Source organism: Chrysoperla carnea, chromosome X, assembly GCF_905475395.1.
Source record: "Chrysoperla carnea chromosome X, inChrCarn1.1, whole genome shotgun sequence".
Classification (NCBI taxonomy): domain Eukaryota; kingdom Metazoa; phylum Arthropoda; class Insecta; order Neuroptera; family Chrysopidae; genus Chrysoperla; species Chrysoperla carnea.
The window spans coordinates 32,527,343-32,550,100 of NC_058342.1; the positions used below are offsets into that span (position 1 = coordinate 32,527,343).

A 22,758-nucleotide genomic window follows, 5' to 3' on the forward strand; every position below is an offset into this window, starting at 1 on the left:
AATTTAAAAATAAAGCGACAACAAAAACGAAAATAAGCAAATCCAGAAAAAAAACAAGGAAAATCGTGGATTGGAGACGAAGAAAATTTGATTAATTATTATTATTTTATAATTTTTGATTTAAGTGAAAACTCTCATATCAGTGTTTTAAGTGAAAACTGTCTTAATTAGTTTTATATTTATTTTGTACTATCCCCCCTCAAGTGGTTGTTTTTTCTTGAACGAATTCAGCCGAAGACAAGAATGACAACAGCTATCATAATGAGATCAAAAGATATTCGTCCAGCTCCTGCGTGCATCGAGTACAAGGGAATGAAATTTTTGATTACGGATCGACCATCTGATAATAACATCAGTGTATTCATACAGGTTTGATTTTACTTTTTATTTCGATATAAACAGTCACTCGAAATTATCGCATTCGAAGAGCACCTTAGTGTGGGGATCGATCCTAAATGTATAATAACTCGAGCATCGTCGAAACCTATTAAATTTTGTAATTTTAATAAAAAAAAGATCATATCAAATTTAATTTTTTTCTTTTTATGTACTTGACCTTGAATAAACCGGTGAAGCTCGACTTTTCTTCCTTTCAAGTGAATGGGAACTTTATCTTTTTAATGGGAAGTCTAAATAATTCGAGATACCGCGGATTTAGAGATTCATCGGAAGAAAATGGCATTTTTTTCGACTTTCTGAGGATGAGGTCTTAACGAGGTTCGAGAAATCGAGGTTCCACTGTATTATCAATTCGAAGCTCTGTGGCGTGTCCAAAATATTGTGTCGCATGCCATTGGTTCGCCATCCATGTTCTAGAATGTTCATCCTAGAATATTGTAGGGTTTTTGAATATTCTGAATCACATTGCCACTCTGGGAAATTCTAATACATGACTTACTCCCTGAGACGCCCCTCAAAATAGATTGATTGATTTTTTTATATGTTTAGGAACTGAAAAGACATCGAGTAGTTGCGGTTGTGCGTGTATGTGAACCCTCCTATAAAGTGGACTCGCTCGTGGATCAAGGAATAAGTGTTTACGATCTAATGTTTGAAGATGGCACATTCCCACCACCAGAAATAATCAACGAATGGTTTCAACTGTTGAAGAAACATAGTCGTGAACATCCAGATGCATGTATTGCCGTACACTGCGTGGCTGGATTAGGACGGGCACCAGTTCTTGTTGCTGTTGCACTCATGGAGTTGGGTTTACGCTATGAGGAAGCTGTTGAATTGATTCGAGAGTAAATTTTATTTTTATATCTTTTTAAACACCTTTTAAATATGCTCGAGATTGTTCGTAAACATTGTTTACTCGTGAGGGTGCAAATTAAATATGTTAAATTTATACGCTACATTTATTATGTATGTGTTTGTTTGTTTATGTCTATATCCACTGAAGAAGTAAGGAAAAAATTATTACTTTGTGTGTAAGAGTGGCTATCTTTCTTTGCTAAGAAACAAACGATTACGTAATCAACTATGTTTATACTTTACTCAGTCAAATGTTCGTTTTTACTTGTTTTTTCTATTTGTAAGTTTGAAAAATTAAGTATGAGAGAATCTCTCTACTCAGCCATTTTGAAGGGTCAAAAAACCAAGTATGGTTCTAGTTCTATTAAATTTGGATCATATTTTTTAACATATTTTCTATTTGTGTTTCAGGAAACGTCGAGGCGCAATCAATGCTAAGCAGCTATCATATTTAGAGCGGTACCGTCCGAAATCCCGCCTAAAATTCCGTAATAACAGAAGCGCCTGTTGCGTACAGTAAAACCTTATTATTATATATTCTCAATTTTTTTATATGTATACATATATATATACATCAAAACCATAGGCGTCGTTTTAATGAAATTTTTTAAGGGGTTCCCGAAATATCGGCGACAATTTTTATACTATTTTCTCCAATTATTGATTTTTTTTTCAAAAAAGTGGAGAGAGGAGTACATTCTCTCTCCTGTCCTACCCCGAAGCGACGCCTATGCTTCAAACTTGTGTGTATGTATGCGTACAAACATATTATCGACGAAAAACTAAAAAAAAAAAGATATATTTCTTAATAATGCCTAGCGTAATATAAAAAAAAAATTGTTTCTTACCAATTTGCCACAAAAAACCTGTGTTCAAATTTAGAAAGAAAAAAAATCGATCGTTTAGCCATGATTCGCAAACTTTTAAATAATCTAGAAGGTATTTTTTTCGATATTTTATGTTGAAATATGTAGAGTAGTCTTTCCAAAAAAAAAAAAAAAATTATTGCGGACAATTTAATTTCATTTGCAATGGCGGATTTAAGCGGCTAGAAAACGAGCAATTGTCCTTTCTAGGTTCCCTAGGACCTCACAGCCTCTCTAACAGAATCAAGTCGTTTGTATTTATTGGGGTCTAATTTGGTGACTAGAAATCCCGATCATAATACAAGCTGAAAAACCAAGTGATCAAGTTGGTACGAACAAGAGCGTAATTTGTGAAGTCACATATTCGTCGGGTTCGACAATCTGATCATTTGGAGTTTCCAGCTTGCGTTTTAACGACCGAGTTTTCATTTTTCCTCGGAGAAGAATGATTTCCAATGTTCAAATCACCAAATTAGTTCCCAGGGATATTTCTAATTTGATAGGGAATTATAAATTGCTCCATGGGCCTATTTTTCTTAAATCCGTCACTGTTTTTCTTTTTTTTATAGTGACATTTTTAATTGTGGAATTTATATCTCAAACAAGAATAGATCTGAATCAATTTTTAATTTATTAAGCTCTTTTTATTCAAAAAAATTAATTGTCCTTAAGGACCATCGTGTGTCATATCTTCGGCCAAAATCTAATATTATTCGTATTTATCAAGAAAATCTGGAATCATCAGGGAGTATTACTCGATAAGTAGACTCAGGAAGTATTACCACTACTTTTTTTAGAATTTTTGCCAAAGAAAATCACAAAAATCCGCTTCATTACACGAATAGATGAGTATTCCTGAAGTCCAGACGAAAATCTCTCCTAAATATAATACTATAAAGAAATTTGATTGAAAGAAACTGTAGTACCACAAATGAGTTCCTTCCTCGCAGGAGTTACTGATTCAGGAGAAACTCTCGGATGTCTATTGATGCCTGCGTCCTTGTGCCATTTTTAGCAAGCTCATCAGCTTCACAATTCCCTAGTATGTCCCTGTATCGGGGCACAGATTTATCCATACCAGCTTTACATTAATTTCTTCCGCCAGCTTATTTAAGGGCGTTCGGCAGTCCTGTTTTCTGACCTTAAGGTCAGATGGAGCTAAATGATTTTAGCGCAGAGAATATGAAACATCTACAATGATTAAATTAGTTCTTAATAACGCATCTACGGAGGAAAATTTGAAAATCCGATCGCAAAAGAAAAGGCAAATCTCTTTGATCCATTTCAGTGGAATATTTCTAGGTTGAATTTCCTAAAATCAATTTCAGATAAATACGAATAATTTTAGAGTTTTAACCATAGATATAATAATATCATAGAGCTGTATAGACGATACGAAACGTAATAAGTGAATTCTTATCTGTCTCTCTTTACTGAAAACAACCATTTGGTGTCGACTATCCAGCTCTAAGGTATTATCTTTATGGTTTTAAGCCACATATTAATATATATCATAAATTGAACGTTACCATTTTTAAACGTCATCAAAAGCTTTTTCGAAACTATTTGTAAAAAAAAATGGTCGTTTTGCGCACGATTTACAATATTAAAATTGCGTAGCGTCGCTCAAGATGCGCGCGCGCTGCTATATGCAAGTTATTTTTTTATTATAGTATAAAATTTGGACATTAAAAATATTTTTGTTTTGTTTAAAAAAAAAAAAGTTAGAAATATAAAATTTTGAGAAAGAAAAAGTTTGTACATATTTTTAAAACATACAAGTTTTTATAATATTTTATAGATCTACCGTTACCCGTCAAATTTTGAAGGTCATTTCAGAACGGCTGTAAATTTGAGAGACTGTTGTGTTGTCAAGCTTGTACTTAATAACTTTTTAACGGGTCTTTCTCTAAAATTTGCAATCGTTCTGAAAATGACTGTCAAATGCTATGCTTGGCCGTAGATCTATTTAGGACATTTCGAAGAAAAAAAAAAAGAAAGATTAATAATTCATAATTGAAAATTGTATTTTGTTTTCCCTTTTGTAATTTTATTGAACAATTTTGTTTCTCTTTTTGCAATATAATTATAATTATATATATTTGTGTACTGAAAAATGAAAATATATTAATTTTATAAATGAAAATGCTATTAATTAAGTCTGAAAAATTTATTAATTGTATAATCCAGTCCAACAGAAATCAAACACTATTCATTTTCTAAGTCTGGAAAAGGTATTTTTAAAGGATTACTTGAAGCGTTTTAGAATCGATTTTAATGTAAGGCGTCCGGTATGAAAAGCTTATAAACTGTAAAATCTAGTGATCGAATGATCTCTATCTTTTATTGTATACTTGTGTGCTAACGACAACGCATCTATTGTTTGAAACTGACAATAATCTGACGGACATAGCACGCTATACAACATTTAAGGACTATTAACTCTAGTTTTTCTCCACTTTCGATAACACTCGGATGAAAATCGAATTAATTTGATCATTGAATGCATAGTTTCGGAGATATCGACCAAAATTCCATACAACGAGCGATTTTTCGAACCGATTTCAATCAATTTAGAAAATATTTCTATTTACGGTCAAATAATATGAATTTTCGCAACTTTTGTATCTTATAATCTCAAAACGTGACCTTAGTTTCAGAATCTAGTAAAATTTAGTATATTTAAAAATTTCTATTGGACTGGAAAATAGTAAGTCAAGTTTATTTAGCAAAAACGAAAATGTATTAAACAAATTTTATGTTTTTCTTTTTTCTCTTTTTATTAATTATTATTAAATAAAGCTATGGTTACACTCACGCTAGTTTCTCCGTCTTTTATTACGGATCACGTCACAGATCAAGTTATCTGTCTATTTTTATAGGTATGTTCTTGTTGTTCGGAGTTATTTTTGGAGCATTTATGGAAGTTTTATAAGAAATACACATTCTGAACTCAAAGATGAAACCTCCATACATGTAATTTGCATCCAGCGTCAGAATATTTGGATCAGAAATCTGTTTCTGTGTTGTGTTTGGGTCTTGACAGAATCGTATAGTTTCATCTGGTTAAAATAACATCTCTTATTCGGTGGGAGGAAGGAGATGACCCCCTCAGGGATGTTCTTAAAATCTCGTTAGTGATTTATGATTTAGTAAGTTGAAAATTTTTTGTTTTGAAGAAGTTCATCGAAACGACCATCGTTGGGTTAATTTTCAAGTATTATTTGCTAATCGTTAAAATGTTTCAAGAAATCATGAAATCATGACTTGGATGGCTACTAATTTTCTCCGGTCTCCGGGAAAAAAGAGGACAATAAGAAGTCCAGGAATTGGTAATTTTCAAAACATGATTTCTATCGATACCACAATGATCCAAATGTTTTTCTGGAACGATAAAGTGTGGAATATCCTTGCGACTTGGGAACTAATTACATTTTAGCTAACGTAAAAAATATATCCGAAAATACTTTAAATCAACAAACTTTCCCGAATGAATTGTTCCCGAAAAAAAATAAATGTAAAAAATTTAAAATTTTACTATTTTTTATGCTTTGTCACATTGACGCACATATGCGCAGTGTTGGATTAACCAACAGGCGGATTAGAAATCTGCCTAAGGTGCCCCCGGGAAAAAAGAGAAAAGCACAAGTTATGTTCGAGAAAGGCACCACAATGGCGGTGGTAAGTTAATTTACGAAAACTAAAAAAAGAGGGGCAAGGTATATTTTATGAGAAGGATTGTACACATTTGATTTTCACATTGTCTTTTGGAAAATTGCATTGGTTAGGGTCACCGAAATGAGCAAATCCAGCACTGCGTATGCGCATGTTTTTAATCACACATTAGCTTTTTGTAATCTGAGCTTTGCTTATTAAAACAATGTTAGCTGTGTTTACCTAAAACGACGCACTTTTTAAGCGCATAGAGAAATCACGACCATTGAATTCGTTTCGATTAACCACTAATATCTTCTAAAAAATTCTCAAACTTCTAAATCTGAAACAAAAAAATTGAATTAAAAGAACATACCTATTGCATTGCTTTCTAATTTTGGGCTTGAAACATTTGTGCGTGTAGACTTAGCTTTATATATGAGCGTATCAAGCTTTTAATAAAAAGTAAAGAAAATCTAGAAGAGGGCAAGTAAGGAATTTTAAAAATACAATAGTATTTCGTCATCAACATATATATGTTTGGCCAATCCAGGTCTAGGATGGGACATCTGTCCACCTGTGCCCCCAAACGATACGCTCATGGCTCTATACATACTATTAATTAACAGACTGATATTTAAATATCTAGCGTTCGAATTTTCTAGTAAAATATTATATACAATTAAAGATATGAAAAATTTTTCTACGTCAAACAACATATATAACCTTTCTACAAGTGTCATTTTGCGGCATATATTTTAAAAGCTGTACTAATTCGGCTAATTTTCTAGATCCATGAATAATGCTTCCTGAAAAAATATAAATTTTAAGTAATCGACTTTTTTATTATAGCTTCGTGCGATTTAAAAATAAAATGAATCAACATATCTTGCATCATAAATTTTTGTATTCGACCTCGAAAAAAAAAATCATTTAAAAAAAGGCTGTGAATGTACGCTAGGAATAAAGCGAGGCCATTTGTTTTTTTGTATCCAACGCTTTAAAGAGAAATAAAAGTGCATAAAAAGTAATCGAAAGAACTTTAAGGGGAATTTAACTACCTCGAGGCGGCACACTGGAGAATTCTCGATACATGCCTGCCCCAAAAAGTCAAGACAGATTTGAAAATACTTACAAAACTATCGTTTTTCGTTTCGACTGCTCAGTACTAACAGTAATGCGACATAATATTTTGGGCACGCCACCGATCAAAAAGTTCACCATTATATTACGAACGAACACGAGTGATTACGAACATTGGCGGCATGCCTAAGGCCTCATTAAACATTTGTTTAGAATAAATGGAACGTTGCTACGTTCCGTACCCCTGAAATAAACGGATATAACTCTCCCCTAACTTAGTATATATCTTCAAATCTTTCTTGGTTTTGTGAGGGCTATCTCATAAGTTCTTTCGGTTTTTCTTATTTTCTCTGACACAAAATGACCAAATAAAAATTCTAAAAAGGACACTTATGAAAGGTTTTCTCAAGATGATTTAAAAGACGTCCGTTCTTCTCTCTTGTTTTGGTCCTAAAATCTCGAGACAGCGGGCTTGAAAAAAATTGAAAATTCATTCGAAATTCTTCGTCCAATACAATTGCTACGCCCTTGATTTCGCGTGACCCCGTTAGAAGTTGTATATTCTGGAGGCAAGATATTTTTCGACAACGATTACATTTCACTTTTGTTACGGTGTCAAAAATTTAATTTACCGAGTTTAGAATAATTCGAGTTTGATACAATACTTCCATTATTTTAATTCAAGAGCAAACTACTCCATCAATGAGGGAGTAGTTTAAATTCTATGACTTGTTTTGATTAGGTAACTCTCGGGCATACGGCAATAATTAAGAGACAAGATTCTAAATTCCTGCATAAAATGTTATTCTCTAAGAAATTACAAATCGCTATTTCCAACGTAAATCGCCAGAAGACATTGATTTAAAAGAATATATTTTTTGCAGCGATTTTTGAATCTTGTGTGTATTTTTCCCAGAGATTTATCTCATTTATTATTTGATGTATCGATAATCGGTTGAACAATAAAAAAATCAATAAAACCGTCCTCTGATCTCTCTAACATTCACTCGACTTACATTTTGATACGTCAAACTTGTTTTACACTATAAAATTTGATTTAAACATGTTAAGTATTTTGGTCCGGAAGCGGATCGGATAATCACTTCTCTCACCCGTAATCGGCTCAAACTTTGTAATAGCGCAGTAATCAAACCGCAAAATTGTTTTTTCGGGCTTAATTGCCACTTTATTACAAAGTTTGAGCCTGTTATCGGCGAAATAACTGGTTTTCCGGTCCGCTTCTGGACTATTTTAATATCTCCGTCCAAAATCATACGGGGGATTTTATTTAGTTGTGATTATCTTTAAGTCTGTTAATTAAAAAAAAAAAAAAAAAAAAACATTGAACTGATTAAGGGGGTGGAATCTCTCCCACTACAATTTTTTATTGATATTCTAAAATACGGAGCGGATTTATTGGTATTCGATTGAAAGAAATTCACCTGAACTCTCTCACTAATCTAAATACTTTTAAAATCATGATCTCGTCTTACCCATCATACAAACATTTTGACTTCTAGATAGATTTCAAATAAGAGAGAGTTCCAAAACATCCGATTTAATAAAAATGACACAGATCAAAAGATCTAAAAACAAAATTATACTTCTTTAGTAATAAAAAATATAATAATTTATAAATAATGTAAACAAATAAATATATACTTCAGTTAAATTTATCTATTGTGTTCATAGATGGCACTTAATTTGTCATCTATCTATCCTTATCTGTTGTGAGTGACATTTCGTTTATCGATTAACTTCCATGTATGTAATACTCCTATATTACCAACAGAGTGAGAGATACGGCTGAAAACATCCCGATGAAGACATATTTCTCTCACTCTGTCGAGCGGAGGCCCGTGACTATTTTGCGCATGTCCTCTCATAAAGGACCATAGGGCGCTGGCAATATAGCAGTATTACATATATGCTAACTTCATGGTGTTAAAAAATTGTAACTAACTTCAACATGTAGTTTTTGTGTCATCTTACGCGCGCGCATCATAAAAATTCACTCTCATCACTTGAAGGAGTATAATTTCAAAAATTTTCCAAGAGAAGGAAAGTTTTATAAATACCATTTTAGACAGTTTTTGGATTTGAAAACCAAATTTGAATTAACTCTAGATTGTTTTTTATCCTTTTTTGAACTGTATCACTTAATTTGGGACCAGCACATTCGAGCTCTACATGCCTACCAAGGTTATTTTCGTTTTGAGGCAGGGTATATTGAAACTTATATCGCAAAAGGGACTCTTTTGGACTAACAAATTTTTCGTTCAAATCCAAAAATATATCCAAAATGATACTAATCAGTTGATCTCTTTTTTGAGTTATTTTCGCTGTCTGTAAAAATTTTGTAAAGAATACTACAATACATATTTTATAACAAAAAAAAAAATTGCTTTTTGTACGAAAAAACATTTGTAATTTATGGAAAACCAAAATTTGCAACTTTTATTAATTCTAGAAAAAAACTGAAAATTTGATATAAAAAAATTTTTTACTATAAAAAAAAACAAAAGAATCGTACAATTTCTTGCTCAGGGGCATTACATTGAAGACTATAAATTTTTTATACTCATTTTATTTGGGTTAAGTTTTTTCATAATAAAATTTTTCGTGCGATTCTTTTCATCCCCAACATATCAGCGTTAAGTTTTTACGTTTTGTGCAATATTTGGATTTTTTAATATTGCTAAAATTTGTTTTGTTATTACTTTTTGGATATTTTTTATTTTAGAAATAACAAAAGTATGATGATTTTTTGGTTTTTGGATCCATAAAAATTTTGTTCAATTTTATATTATATGCTATATTTTGAAGAGGATTGTACTTGGCAGGACGCTTCGGTCTTATAAAGCTTTGTGGATTGATTCAAATAAAAACTATTGTGGCAATTTCGTCAATTTTCTTCTTTTTTTTGTTTTTGTTTACTTTAGACCGTAAGTACCCAAAATATGCACGTTTAATACTCCTTATTAGATAAAGAGGAAGATACTTTAAAAGTGACGTCATTCGTCATAAGATTACATACAAAACTCTGTTTTGCAAGAAAGAGACGAACAATAACCTTTGAATGTTTATAACTTGTTCGTTTTTTTACAAAATATTACTTAAGAATGGATTTAAACCTCCTACCCTCCGAGATAAAGGCATGTAGACATTTGTTTAACTTCCCTCCCCCTTCGGTACCCTTACGTAATTGATGAATGGCCCCTTATGGTGTCAAGTGGGTCAAGTCTAGATTGGCATTTTTATGGATAATGTGGCAAATTTGATATGAGTCATCTACTCAATACCCTTGACTCTTCCCCAACTCGTTGATTTCCCCCTTTACCACTCCTACTCGATTCTCTTTAGCCCTCGAAAACTCTTCAAAGAAGCCTTCAACTTCATAGAATATAATCCCCTTCTTTCTGCTCAGACTCGACTTTCCTTACCTTCCGATAAATCTTCAAGATGGTCTTTGTCTTTAGGGAATATATGAGGAAAAATGAAAGCTCAGTGATCAAAAGACAAGCTGTATTAAAGAATCGGTTTTTATGGCAACAGAACACAGAAAAAACTACTAAAAAATGACTTTATGGTGTCTGGTCATTCGACCTAAAACGTGAGAACTCTCTTATGTTCAAAAAAAATTTTATATGTATTCTTATGAAATCGCTCGAGGGTAAATATTTGGTTTTTAAATGATCCCTCGATTTATTATATTTTTTTAAATATCAAAAAATTAAAAACTATAAAAGTTCTATGCACGCCACACAACCTCCATATGCGTATAAAAGTCGAACCCGGGACTCATTGTGTCCAATATGTGACAATGAATAAAAAATTAGATTAGATTAAAAGAGATATAAAGATTGGATAATACTTGGGATTTCAATAAAATTTTTAACGGGCTTTTTATTATTATTTTATCGTTCAAAGTTGGCTGAAAAAATGATGAATCATATAGGTTATCCTTTTCAATTGGATATTTCTATATCAAAAAATCTAGAGAGTGTGATAAAAAACTATCTAAAATATTTAGACAATCTTGTAATTGGCAACACTGTCCATTTCAATAAAAAGCATCTTTTAATATAAAATACATAATTAGGGGCAAATATAACTTTATTAATGAGTTTTTAATATTACTATAGCTTCTTGAGTGCCTATATAGAGGTAAGAAAAGGAAATGTTAAGAATGTAATGAATTTAGTATGTTAAACATGGTATGACTGACAGACATGAATTAATAGACGGACAGAGGACACTGGACACAGACACTACTCAAATTGTTAGTATTAGTTTCTTGTGATTTTTAAATTGGATAGAGTCAAAATCGATTATAGTGACATCGGTTATAATTTAATACAAATACATATGTCTCTAATTCATAACTGTCAAACTTTAGATGAACATTTTAAATAAGAAAGTTGTTCTTTATAAAAACGCAAACATTTTTTGTTTGAAATAGTTTAGACAGTAATTGATAACAAAAAACTAGCTTTTTATGCGTTGCTTCATTCAATTTGAACAAAAATAGTCTTTATAGTCTTTACAAACCAATTTTAATGAGCAACATAGGTCAATTGGGTCTTGAGTCCGCAGGACTCATCTTGCAAACCATCAGAGACCGAACAAAAGTTCAATTATAAAAAATGTTCTTTATAAAAAAAAAAAACTTTCGTTTGAAACATTTTTTCGTTAACATCACTGTTTACTCGTGAGGGCGTAAATTAGGAGCAAATTGTATAGTATGTATTATATGAGAATATCAGTTGTGTATGTGTGACATGTAAGTATGTGTAATGTGACAGTGTAATCAACACTGTCTATACATGTTTTTTCAACAATTAACTCAGTCAATTGTTTGTCTTCACTTGTTATTATTTACTTTTAGTAATATTGTCCTAACATTTCTTATTACACAGATTTTCAAAACTGCATTACTGCTTAGAGAAAAATATTTTTGAATGTCGCGTCGCTAAAATTAATTTTGACTGTAGTTTTGAATAATTATATTACTTAACTTATTAATTAAAGAATTGAATACTAGATAATTACATTTACATGCTATATACTATGCTACAGTGGCTACAGCCTATAATCTAAGTCGAAGCTAAAACTACAGTTTATGCATCTAGTTATCTTTGTCTCATCCATTGTGTTTACTGTTCATTGAATCAGTCATCAAGAATCAAGCTTATATAACATAGTTGTTTAGAAACAGGTATTCACTATTAAATTACCTGTTTAGATCCAATCATTGGCGTCAACCATCCTATTTTGTTAAGTCAATTTAAATATTCTATCGAGGCGTGTATGTTTCCCTAGGTGGTCTACTTCAAATTTCTGGGAAATCGAGAGGTATTCAAATTAATCTAAAAAAATAAAAAACTCGTTAAGGAGATATGCAAGGATTGGATAATACTAGGGATTTCAATAAAACTTTATAAATACATTTTTTGATTAACAAAGTTTCCAAAAATCACAAAAAATTCCTAGGTCATCAGGCTTTTTAATTTTTATTTTATCGTTCAAAGTTGAATGATGAATCATAAAGGTTATCCTTTTCAATTGGATATTTCTATATCAAAAAATCTAGAGAGTGTGATAAAAAACTATCTAAAATATTTAAAACAATCTTGTAGTTTATAATAATGCCATAAAAATATAAAGTTGTTGATAATACAACAACAAAATTTTATTATGAGTTCATCGAAGATCCATCATGTGATAAACAGAGACGACTATAGTTAGTTTATTAATGATTGAAGAGCGACATCTATATTATCAAATTTATAAGCATCACTTGCACACAATATAATATACATTTTTGTAGTTGCGTGGTATTATAAAGCTAAAAAAATCACATTATTTGAGTACAAAGCATGTATTTGGTTAATATGTATGTGCCGTGCAATAAACCAAAACTATTTTACAATACTGTAGGGAAACAAACATCTTAACCAAGTTTCACTGTGTATCAAAACATTTTAAACCAATTTATTATTCCTAATTAATTTTAAACATATAACTTATGTATATATTTGTAATCCCCTTTTAATTTCCTTTACTTTGATACCCCACTCGATAAGTTTGGTTAATTTTTTTTAAATAACGTATTTCGTTTTTAAAATTAACCTAAAACATTTAGAATACGAAGCTCCTGCGTGGACAATTTTTTTAATGGTTGCTTTCAAGGTAACTTCGTTTATATTGTTTTATAAGTCTATTAAATTTGTCACGCAATGTGCATAAATACCCCACCAAAGTTTTAAAAAGACGCCACCAATGATGTCTTCAACATTGAAACAACTCCAGTCACTCGCCAATGTTTGATCTTGTGGTAAATAGTTTCCAATTCATTCTGTACTATTATTCATTGGTAATGGACGTAAATACATTTTTAATGTTTTGAAAAAAGCAAAAAAAAAAACTTTTTAAAGTGCTAGTTCCTAGTTCACAAGTGCAACTAAAGTGCAGTGCAGCTTTGAAAACCAAAAACGAATTGAAATGGGTATGAAATCAGTGGAAATATCATTAAATCTTCAACATCGTCCAAATTCCGGTGTTTCGTTAACGTGGAAAGATGTATCGGTTTGGGCAACCAAGAAAAAAGCATCAAGTTTTTTCTCATTTGGAACGGCTCAACAATTCGAACATGTGCGAATTTTGAATAGAGGTCAGTTTTTCTTTTGAATTGTTTTTATTTTGAATATGGCATGCGCAGCGAAATATTTTCAATAAATTTTTCATTTTGTAGTGAATGGATATGTTAAATCAGGGTCACTTATGGCAATTATGGGAGCCAGGTAAATTACTCTTAATTTTATTTTCATAATTACATAACATTTATACCGGGTGTCCCGGCACAATTTTTTTTTTAAATGTGTAGAATAGTAGAATAATTTTTATTTTTTTGGGAAAATTAATATAATAATTTTTGATTCCCAAAATCAAAAGAAAACCAATTTTACCGTTTATTTATTTTCAAAATTATAATATTGTTAAAGATGATTTTTTTGATTTTTTCATTTCTTCAATTTTAATATATGTCAATACCGAAGAAAATTCTTTAAAGATGAGAAAATCGTGAAAAACTAGTTTTTCGATTTTTATAAAAAATGGCTTTAACATTTTTCTTTTATAGAAACTTATTCTATTTGTCCTTTCAATACCTGTGTTTGGATAACCATAACAAAATGCCTTTAAGGGGGTGCAAAAAAATAAAAACTAATTTTCCACCAAGACCTTTTCAACGAGTACACACAAAAGTTCGCTATTTCATGACGAATGTTGCAGGAATTTTTATGAAAAAACCTCAGTTTTTCAATATTTGTACTAGGAGAACATAAGGAATCCAGGAATTAGTAGTACCTGACAGGGAAATAGCAAGTAAGAGTTTTCACCACGAAATAAAAAATTTGTTAGCAGAAAGTTATTGGTCTGCATACTAAAGGCCATACTCATGAATAACTTTCTGATAGCAAATTTTTAATTTCGGGGTGAAAACACTTACTATTTTCCTGTCAGGTACTACTAATCCCTGTGTTTCTTATGTTCTCCTAATACAAATATTGAAAAATTGAAGTTTTTTCATTAATAATCGAAGGAATGGAAACATTCGCCATGAAATGTTTTTTATATCCTAGATTTTCCCAGTTTTTCATATACAGATACCTCATTTTTTATATAGAAAACTTTAGGAGCTTTACATGGAAAACTTTAGGCTAGTTTTAGGTCTGTTAGGCTAGTTTTCAACGCTAAATATGTCGGTTCTGTTCAACCCTTTGTGAAATCACTTCAAACTTGAAACAGACGCTACATCCTTGGCACTTTATTGGTGCTCCCAGCTTTGAGAACTCGGAATAGGCTTGGTCGGATATCTATTTATGCTAATTTTAACTAATTTTTTTTCTGTTCATGAAAATAGTGGTGCTGGGAAAACGACGTTAATGGCTACTATTAGCCAAAGAGTAAAAGCAAATGAAATGCATGGAGATATTTTGGTAAACGGTAAAAATATTGATCAAGACATGATGCGTCGATTATCTGGATTTGTCCCTCAGGAAGAATTAGTTACTAAAGCACTCACGGTTAACGAACATATGCAATTTATGGTAAGTTAAGTTATGCTTTAATTAAGTTTGAATCTTTTAGAGGACTTAACAGTTCAAAGTACAAATTTCTGAAATTGAAACAATCTGTCATCCAAGGGGAGACGTCTCCATATAAAAGATACTATTTTAACTAGATTTTCCTCCTGGATTGACACCCTGTATGGAGGTTTCAATCTTTGTAAGAAAGTTAATTACTGTTTTTTTTTTTCAGGCATATTTAATGATGGATTCTCGGGTGAGTAAGTCCCAACGAAATCGTCGTATTACATCTCTACTCTCCGATTTAGGTTTGACAAAGTGTACATACACTTATTTAAGTGCACTTAGTGGTGGTGAACTAAAACGAGTCTCATTGGCTGTCCAACTATTGACTGACCCTCCACTATTATTCTGCGACGAACCATCCACCGGACTTGACAGTTACAATGCCAGTATTGTTATTGAAAAGCTACGAAATTTTGCATCACGTGGTAAAGCTGTTATATGTACAATTCACCAGCCTGCATCGGGTATATTTGAATTGTTCCACGAAGTCCTGCTTTTGGCTGGTGGTCGAGTCGCATTCCATGGTAGTGTACCAGATGCGGCCAAACATTTTACCGATTTAGGTTTACAATGTCCGATTGGTTATAATCAAGCGGAATTTTATGTGTCGGAATTGGCGGTGATTTCCGACCGAGAGGAAGAATGCCACAAGAAAATACAAGATTTATGTGATAAATTTGAACGTTCCAAATATGGGGAGGTGCTTCGACAATATGTATGCGATGGGGCTGAAGATATTTTACCAAATTGTACGCCAATTAATGCAAACGATGAAGAAGTTATCAATGTAAGTTAATCCATTTTTTTTTGGACATATTTCTCCTGAAAAATATATACAGTAGTCTGGAGAGTCTCGATAATCGGAACTCAATAAAAAAAAACCTTGGGTGTTTGAATTACTGACATTGTATATAAAACCAACATTGGAATGTATATATTTAAGTGAGACTGTACACACAGCTTGTGTTTTTAGAATATTAGATATATATATACAAACAAACAATATCATTTTTGAGTGATTAAGCGCTGTGGAAAGTATGAGCGAGCGAAAAGTATTCCGATTACTGAACGTGTCATCGAGTTTTTAGATTATCGAGACTCTACTGTATTTTTTCCCACTACATTCGCCTTCTTTTAGAACCGAATGGCCCAAAATTTCTTTTTTTGACGAATTTTGAAATTCAGCCAGTTACGGATTAACCAGTAATCAGATCAGGCAACTGCTTAGGGGTCCCACACCGGTCAGGGACCCTGGGGGAAGGTCAAAAGAGAAAAGGACAAATTTGTATGAGAAGGGCACCACAAGGGGGTGCCACATTGATTCACGAAGACAAAAAAATAATTTATCAGAAGGCCGCTCGATTGCAGGTTTGCCAAGTTGCGCGACATGAGTTAATCCGTCACTGAATTGAGGATCGGTTGAAAATTTGTATATATGTTAAGTGAATGTTAAGGAAGTTTGAGGATGTCGACTTCTTAACCCCCCCCCCCTCTCTAAATTGACTTTAAATAGTATCTGCTTCAAGCCATTTTTTTAATTATTTTTAATTTTTTTAGGGGGACAAAGAATTTCAAAAATATATGAACATGTAAGTCTCAGAATAAAAAAAAGAGTGTGTGTACTTATGTACACGCGTTAGAAGTTATACTTCTTTCATTCAAAATTAATTATTCATATGAATACTATATTTCACAACCATCGACTTGAACTGGCTCAGGGATATAAGTACTATGTAGTGTATAGTATGAACACTCAGTACTGTAACTATATTCAGTGTTGAAAATATATTTTTTTATTATTTCAATTCTGTGGCTAACTTCATCATGTCGTTCGTGCGCGCGCAGCTCACAAATTCACTATCATCCAAACGCGCCAAAAGAAGTATAACTTCAAAAATTTTTTTTCTCATTAAAGTAGCCTTTAGACGTTCAAAATTTCAACATTATTTTTCAACTCTTTACAAGATCGAAAAAATTGAACGTATATGGGCAGCTTTATAACTACATTAATTAAAAACGATTCAAAATTTTGTATTTTTCCAAACAGAAAGAAGGTCAATTATTTTACACAATTTTATTGGCTAATGTGGCGTGATTCGACAGCAATTAAACGTTCAAAACGACAAACTTTAATACGATTTTTATTATATATGGTAAGTTTTCCCTTCCAAATTAAAAACAAAAAGAAAAACTCCACTAATTTTTTTTGTTTTTCTTTTGCAGTTTATTGCTCTTCTGTTGGCCACACCGTATGCCAGTATTACTGATGGTATTGGCCAGAAAAATATCCAAAATATTGAAGGTCTCTTATATTTAATTATTACCGAAACGATATTTACGTTCTCATATTCGGTGTTACATACATTTCCATCGGAATTACCGCAAATGTTACGAGAAGTTGGTAATGGATTGTACAAACCGGCTCCATTTTATCTTTGCAAAATGTTTTTAGCTGTAAGTATAAGTAAATATCTTTAGAGCGATTACAAACCGGGAATATCGGGGATTATCAGGGATTCAATGATTGACAGGGAATAGAATAGAAATACGAAACTTTTTGTTTACCTTGTTATCGTTGGTCCTCTTGAGCTCATTTTAAGAGCAAAGGAGAGAATTTGAAGATGCTTTACTCCCATTTACTCTAAGATCGGAACTTTCAGTTTTGAATTTCCGATTACCATGACAACACTTCGAGTTTTAGAGTAAATTGGAATATTGCATCTTCAAGTTAACTTTTTTGACCTTAAAAGGAGCCCTAGTAGTTACAGCCGTCGTGTTTTTATTTTATTTGGGTAAATCTAGCGGATTTTGATGATACGCGGTTTTATTTCTATATTGTTTTCTATGGTGACGTCATCATTCTTGAATATTTCTGCTTCTAAAGATCGGATTGAGACGAATAACAAAAAGAATTATTTGTTAAGAATTTCCGCATCGACCTGCCTACTATCGAACTCTGAACATAAAAAAATAACCTCAAAATCTCAAGAAAACCGCTGTAACCTCACATTTTGAACTTTCTCTGATAACTCTTCGAAAAATTGTCACTTTTATCGTTCCCGAATCGGAAAACTCCTTTTCTGTATTTTTCAAATTTTGGAAACTACCCAACAAGGATTTTTAAATTTTTTGGGCTGTAATTACTTTAAAACAGGGATAAAGTTCTTAGAAACATTTGTCTTATAATAAAAGGGACCCGATTTTTGTGACCTTTCGAGTCAGAATTACTCTAGAAATAGAGAATAAGCAGTAAATTATTTTGTGTTTTTAGATTCCTGGTGCGATTTGTATGCCATTCGTGTACACAACGGTTATTTTCTGGTTTGTTGGATTAAATGGTGGATTCTTCGGTTACCTATTATTTTGTATACCAGTTATTGTAAGTGCAATCGCATCCACAGCCTACGGTTTTGTAATGTCAGCATCATTTGAATCGGTCGAAACAGCATCTTTAGTTTCTGTTCCCGTTGATTTCTTGAATATTGTTTTCGCTGGAATTTATTTAAATTTATCGAATTTACCATTATATATCGATTGGTTACGATACACATCACCTTTTTATTATGGAACTGAGGCCGTTTCAATTTTACAATGGACAAACGTTCCGGATATCAGTGAGTATTCATTTGTTTTTTCTACCGAAAATATAGACTTAATTACTGTATCGAAAATTAACAGGAAACGGGTGGGGGTTCTAACCAAAGAGTTTATACAACTAGAAAACGCCAGAGGGCCTGAAACTTGCTATATGATGAATGAGAGAGACGACTGTCAGTGAGTTCCCCTGTGTCCTTGTCTAATCTATATGTCATTGGCTACATATTGTTTACATTATTGCTATTAAGTAAATAGTTAAAAAACGATTTATGGAATATTATTTAATACATTAAAAATTATTCAAAAAGAAGAAACGTCAAAATTTAAACTTTTTTACAAAACAAATATAATAGCAGACACAAAATCTCTATGCATCATATGATTATGACATATGACTATGACAATGACACAGGGAACTCACTGGCATTCTTCTCTCTCTCTCGCGTTCTCTATGTATATAAAATCTTTGGTTCTAACCCCCTACAACTCTAGAGCCTCTCCAATTTGAGTTAAAGCGTTGAAAATTTCAACAAAACTTTAATGTTCAGTGCTCACATGCTCATGACTTTTCTTTTTCCAAGGAAATTTTAAAAATGAATAAAAATTTGTTTGATTTCAGAATGTGACAATGATCCAGGTTTACCATGCATCAACAGCGGTCTTCAAGTACTCGATCGTTATGGTTTCGATCCAAATGATTTTTATTTAGATTTGTTTGGACTATCAATGTATTTCATTATTTTACATTTGATTGCATATTGTAACTTTTGGAGACGTAGCCAAAAACAATCAATTTATTAACACATTAGTTCAGTTCCCATTACTAATATATTTTCATTATTCAACCCTACCCATGTGAGAATTCATAAGGTAATGGATTTTAGTCCAAATTTCTACCGTCCATGTTTGGATCATAACCCCTCATGGTTCAAAACGATTTACGATGTTTAGGTTTCTTCATTTTAAAGAATTCAAGAAAGGAAAAGTTTACTTTTTCGGGGTAACCATTTTTTTAGGTCTCTGAATCGAATAAAAGTAACCCAAGAAATATAGTCTAGTGAATAAGAAGCTTAATGGTTTTTTGGATACTTTTCTCAACCTTTTCTTGTTAATATTAATAAGACATGTGGGCCCCTAGCACCTAGACAGAGAGTCCTCTGTGGCCTGTTGATATTAAAGTAAAGAGTAACCAGTTTCGAGGTCTCATCATCGTTCCCTATTCTGTTCATCATCCAAAAAAGGTTAAATGATCTTGAATAATCAGAAAAGATCTTAACATAGATAAATTTTTCAAATGGGTTAAAGTAGTATCCAAAAAAAATCAGCTCTGACGCACAACTGAAGTTTACTGGATATAAGAACTATATAGTGTGCTGTTTTCGTCAGGTTAATGTCAGTTTCAAACAATAGATGCTTTGTCGACAGCACGCAAGTATACAAATTATATACACGTATTACCTTGAAATGAAATTCAAGTGAAATGTACAAACGAGAGGTTGCGCCCCAAAAGTGTAACGAGAGCATTCCGATCGCTAAAGTTTTACTCCTCATATTTTTTTCCGACGGAGGTGTCTTGTATGAAAAACTTAAACTTTAATAACAATTTATTCGACCACTTTTCGGCATCGGAGTCATTTCAATTCGATTCTGCGATCCAAAAACATGTAACTTCGAAAAATTTTCTACAGGATTCTTCTCTGTTGTTCCAAAAATCCCATCTTATGGATTCTCGCTAAATTCATTGGAAATTTCATAGAAATTTTCCAAGAATGGCATCGCGTGCTAAGTAGAATATTTTGTTTGATAACAATATTCACGAAACGAAGTGCCATTGCAATTAATTAAAAATAAAAAGTGCCATATATATAACAAACATAGAATGTAGACGTGATCCTGATTCTGATCGTGGATCGTGGAGATGCTGGCTACACTCTATTATATCAAATAAATGTAAGCAAATTTTACAAAGTATTTTGTATTTGTATTGTATATACATTTAATATATTTTTGTTAAAAAATTAAAATAAATCCAAACTCATTTTGTTTCATTTTATTTTTAGATCCTTTTCTCCTGTCCTATTTATTTTTTACTCACCTTTTTGGTAAATCATACTTATCCCTGAAAGGACTTTGGTACTTTTCTCTTCAATTTTTGCTTATTTGTAAATTATTAATCGCTTCGTCTCGTCGACCTTTTCCACGAATGTACACATCACATGATTTGGCCAATAATTCGCTATTTCATGATCGAACTTTTATGAAAAAAGCTCCGCGATCTTAGCACCTCATGTGCGGAATTTCGATTGACCAATTATACCATCTGAAAGGTCAGAAATTGGTCATAAAAGGTCAGTTGGTCTCATTAATTGGTCAGCATCAGAAAATTTTTTATTAAAGATTGAAAAAACTCCACCTATGCGCGATCGGGAAGCATTCGCTGATAATTGGTCAGCTAATATAAATAATTGGTCAGTTTAATTTTATATTCAAAAAATAATATAATTTCGAAAAAATTTTCAATTTTTTCAACATTTGTACTAGGAGAACATAAGTGGGAATTAGTAGTTCCTGATAAGGAGAAAGGTAAGTAAGTGTTTTCACCCCGAAAGTCTAAAATTTTATTTTGGCAGAAAGTTATTGGTCTGCCCACTAGAGGTCACACTCACCAAACACGGGTGTGCAGACCACTAACTTTCTGACTTACGAGGTGACAACAATTACCTTGCTATCAGGTACTACTTATTCCGTCCGTCCTTGATGTTCTCCTAGTAGAAATGTGAAAAAAATTGAAGTTTTTGAACGAAAAAAAAATAATTTTTTCATCATTTACTAGGCAAACATGCTGTGGTGGAAATTTGAAAAAAAATGAAAATAAAAATCAGATTTTGCTTAAAAGATTTAATGAACTTTTTTTTAATATGTGTCCTCACCTAGTTTCGAACCAAGGGACTATTCATTCGAAGTCAGATACGCTAACCACTATACCATTAGGGCTCTGTTATTCGTATTAATAAATAATTATATTCATATTTTCGACTTTCTTAAATTATAACAAAAAGTAAAACTCATTTTCGGAAAATTTTGAGTAGTATTATTACAAAAAAAAATGGCAAACGAAGTTTGAAATACTTACCTATCGTGAAGTTCGAAATACTCACCTATTTTTAACTGAAATAATATTGTATAGCTACAGAGAGATGGGGAAAAATAAAATAAAAACAGGGTTTGAGTTTTCAACTTTATTTAAATGAAATCAAAATACATAAAAACTATTTACGAATTACTTGCACATAATTCCATATAATTAATTTCATCTAAAAAAAATTTTTTTGCATCAACTTTTTTTTTACAAACCAAATACCACACAAAAATAAAATGAAAATCCAAAAAGAATATTACGTATTTACAATCCAACTTCTTTATCTCACCTATATTTTATAAGAATTTGTTTGTACCTTTACTAAAAAAAAATTAATTAGTTAATTAATAATTTTGTTCTGAAAGGAAAAATGGGATAGAATAAAATAAAACAAAATTTAAAATATATAACGAATTTTTTATAGGTGACATATGTACAAATATATATAATACAAGTGAAAACAAACAATTGACTGAGTTAATTGTTGAAATACCATGCATAGTCAGTGTTGATTTATTTATCACATTACACATACAAACATGTGACACATACATAACTGATAATCAAGTATAGTACCTATTATAAAATTTCCGCCTAATTGGCGCCCTCACGAGTAAACAGTGATGTTTATGAAAAAAAATTTTACATTTAATCTTTTGTTCTATCTCTAACGGTTTACAAGATGGGTCCTACGGACCCAAGACCCAATTCACCTATGATGCTCATTTACGAACTTGACCTCACTTTTTACGTCCTGAGTACGCTGTAAAAATTTCAGCTCGATATCTTTTTTCGTTTTTGAGTTATCGTGTCCACAGACGGACGGATGGACGGACGGACAACCGGAAATGGACTAATTAGGTGATTTTACGAACACCTATGACAAAATTTTTATACTAACATCATTATTTTTAAGCGTTACAAACTTGGGACTAAACTTAATATACTATGTATATTTCATATATACATGGTATAAAAAGAGTGAAAAATTTAAATAAAAGGAAAA

General features: G+C 31.8%; 2 protein-coding genes across 2 annotated transcripts; both read left to right on the forward strand.

The window, feature by feature from the left end:
- Window positions 1-88: 88 nt before the first annotated feature.
- LOC123302785 (protein tyrosine phosphatase type IVA 2) lies at window positions 89-2,417 on the forward strand. The gene is made up of 3 exons (XM_044885878.1): window positions 89-369; window positions 949-1,247; window positions 1,669-2,417. The coding sequence occupies exons 1-3, from the start codon at window positions 244-246 to the stop codon at window positions 1,775-1,777; spliced, it is 534 nt and encodes a 177-aa protein (XP_044741813.1). The 5' UTR covers window positions 89-243; the 3' UTR covers window positions 1,778-2,417.
- A 10,766-nt stretch (window positions 2,418-13,183) lies between these two features.
- Window positions 13,184-19,729, forward strand: LOC123302741 (protein scarlet-like). Its single transcript, XM_044885815.1, has 9 exons — window positions 13,184-13,533; window positions 13,615-13,663; window positions 14,785-14,971; window positions 15,183-15,803; window positions 16,574-16,605; window positions 17,064-17,169; window positions 17,240-17,470; window positions 18,288-18,630; window positions 19,233-19,729. Exons 1-9 carry the CDS (start codon window positions 13,365-13,367, stop codon window positions 19,412-19,414), a joined length of 1,920 nt encoding a protein of 639 aa, XP_044741750.1. The 5' UTR covers window positions 13,184-13,364; the 3' UTR covers window positions 19,415-19,729.
- The last annotated feature ends 3,029 nt before the right edge of the window (window positions 19,730-22,758 follow it).

What these genes read in the sequence shown, in the direction of transcription:
- LOC123302785 (XM_044885878.1), top strand. Translation starts at nt 244, where the DNA reads ATGACAACAGCTATCATAATGAGATCAAAAGATATTCGTCCAGCTCCT. An exon ending in ACATCAGTGTATTCATACAG is followed by an intron (nt 370 to 948) that starts GTTTGATTTTAC and finishes TTATATGTTTAG; the next exon opens with GAACTGAAAAGACATCGAGT. An exon ending in GCTGTTGAATTGATTCGAGA is followed by an intron (nt 1,248 to 1,668) that starts GTAAATTTTATT and finishes TTTGTGTTTCAG; the next exon opens with GAAACGTCGAGGCGCAATCA.
- LOC123302741 (XM_044885815.1), top strand. Translation starts at nt 13,365, where the DNA reads ATGGGTATGAAATCAGTGGAAATATCATTAAATCTTCAACATCGTCCA. An exon ending in TGTGCGAATTTTGAATAGAG is followed by an intron (nt 13,534 to 13,614) that starts GTCAGTTTTTCT and finishes TTCATTTTGTAG; the next exon opens with TGAATGGATATGTTAAATCA. An exon ending in TTTGCAAAATGTTTTTAGCT is followed by an intron (nt 17,471 to 18,287) that starts GTAAGTATAAGT and finishes TTGTGTTTTTAG; the next exon opens with ATTCCTGGTGCGATTTGTAT.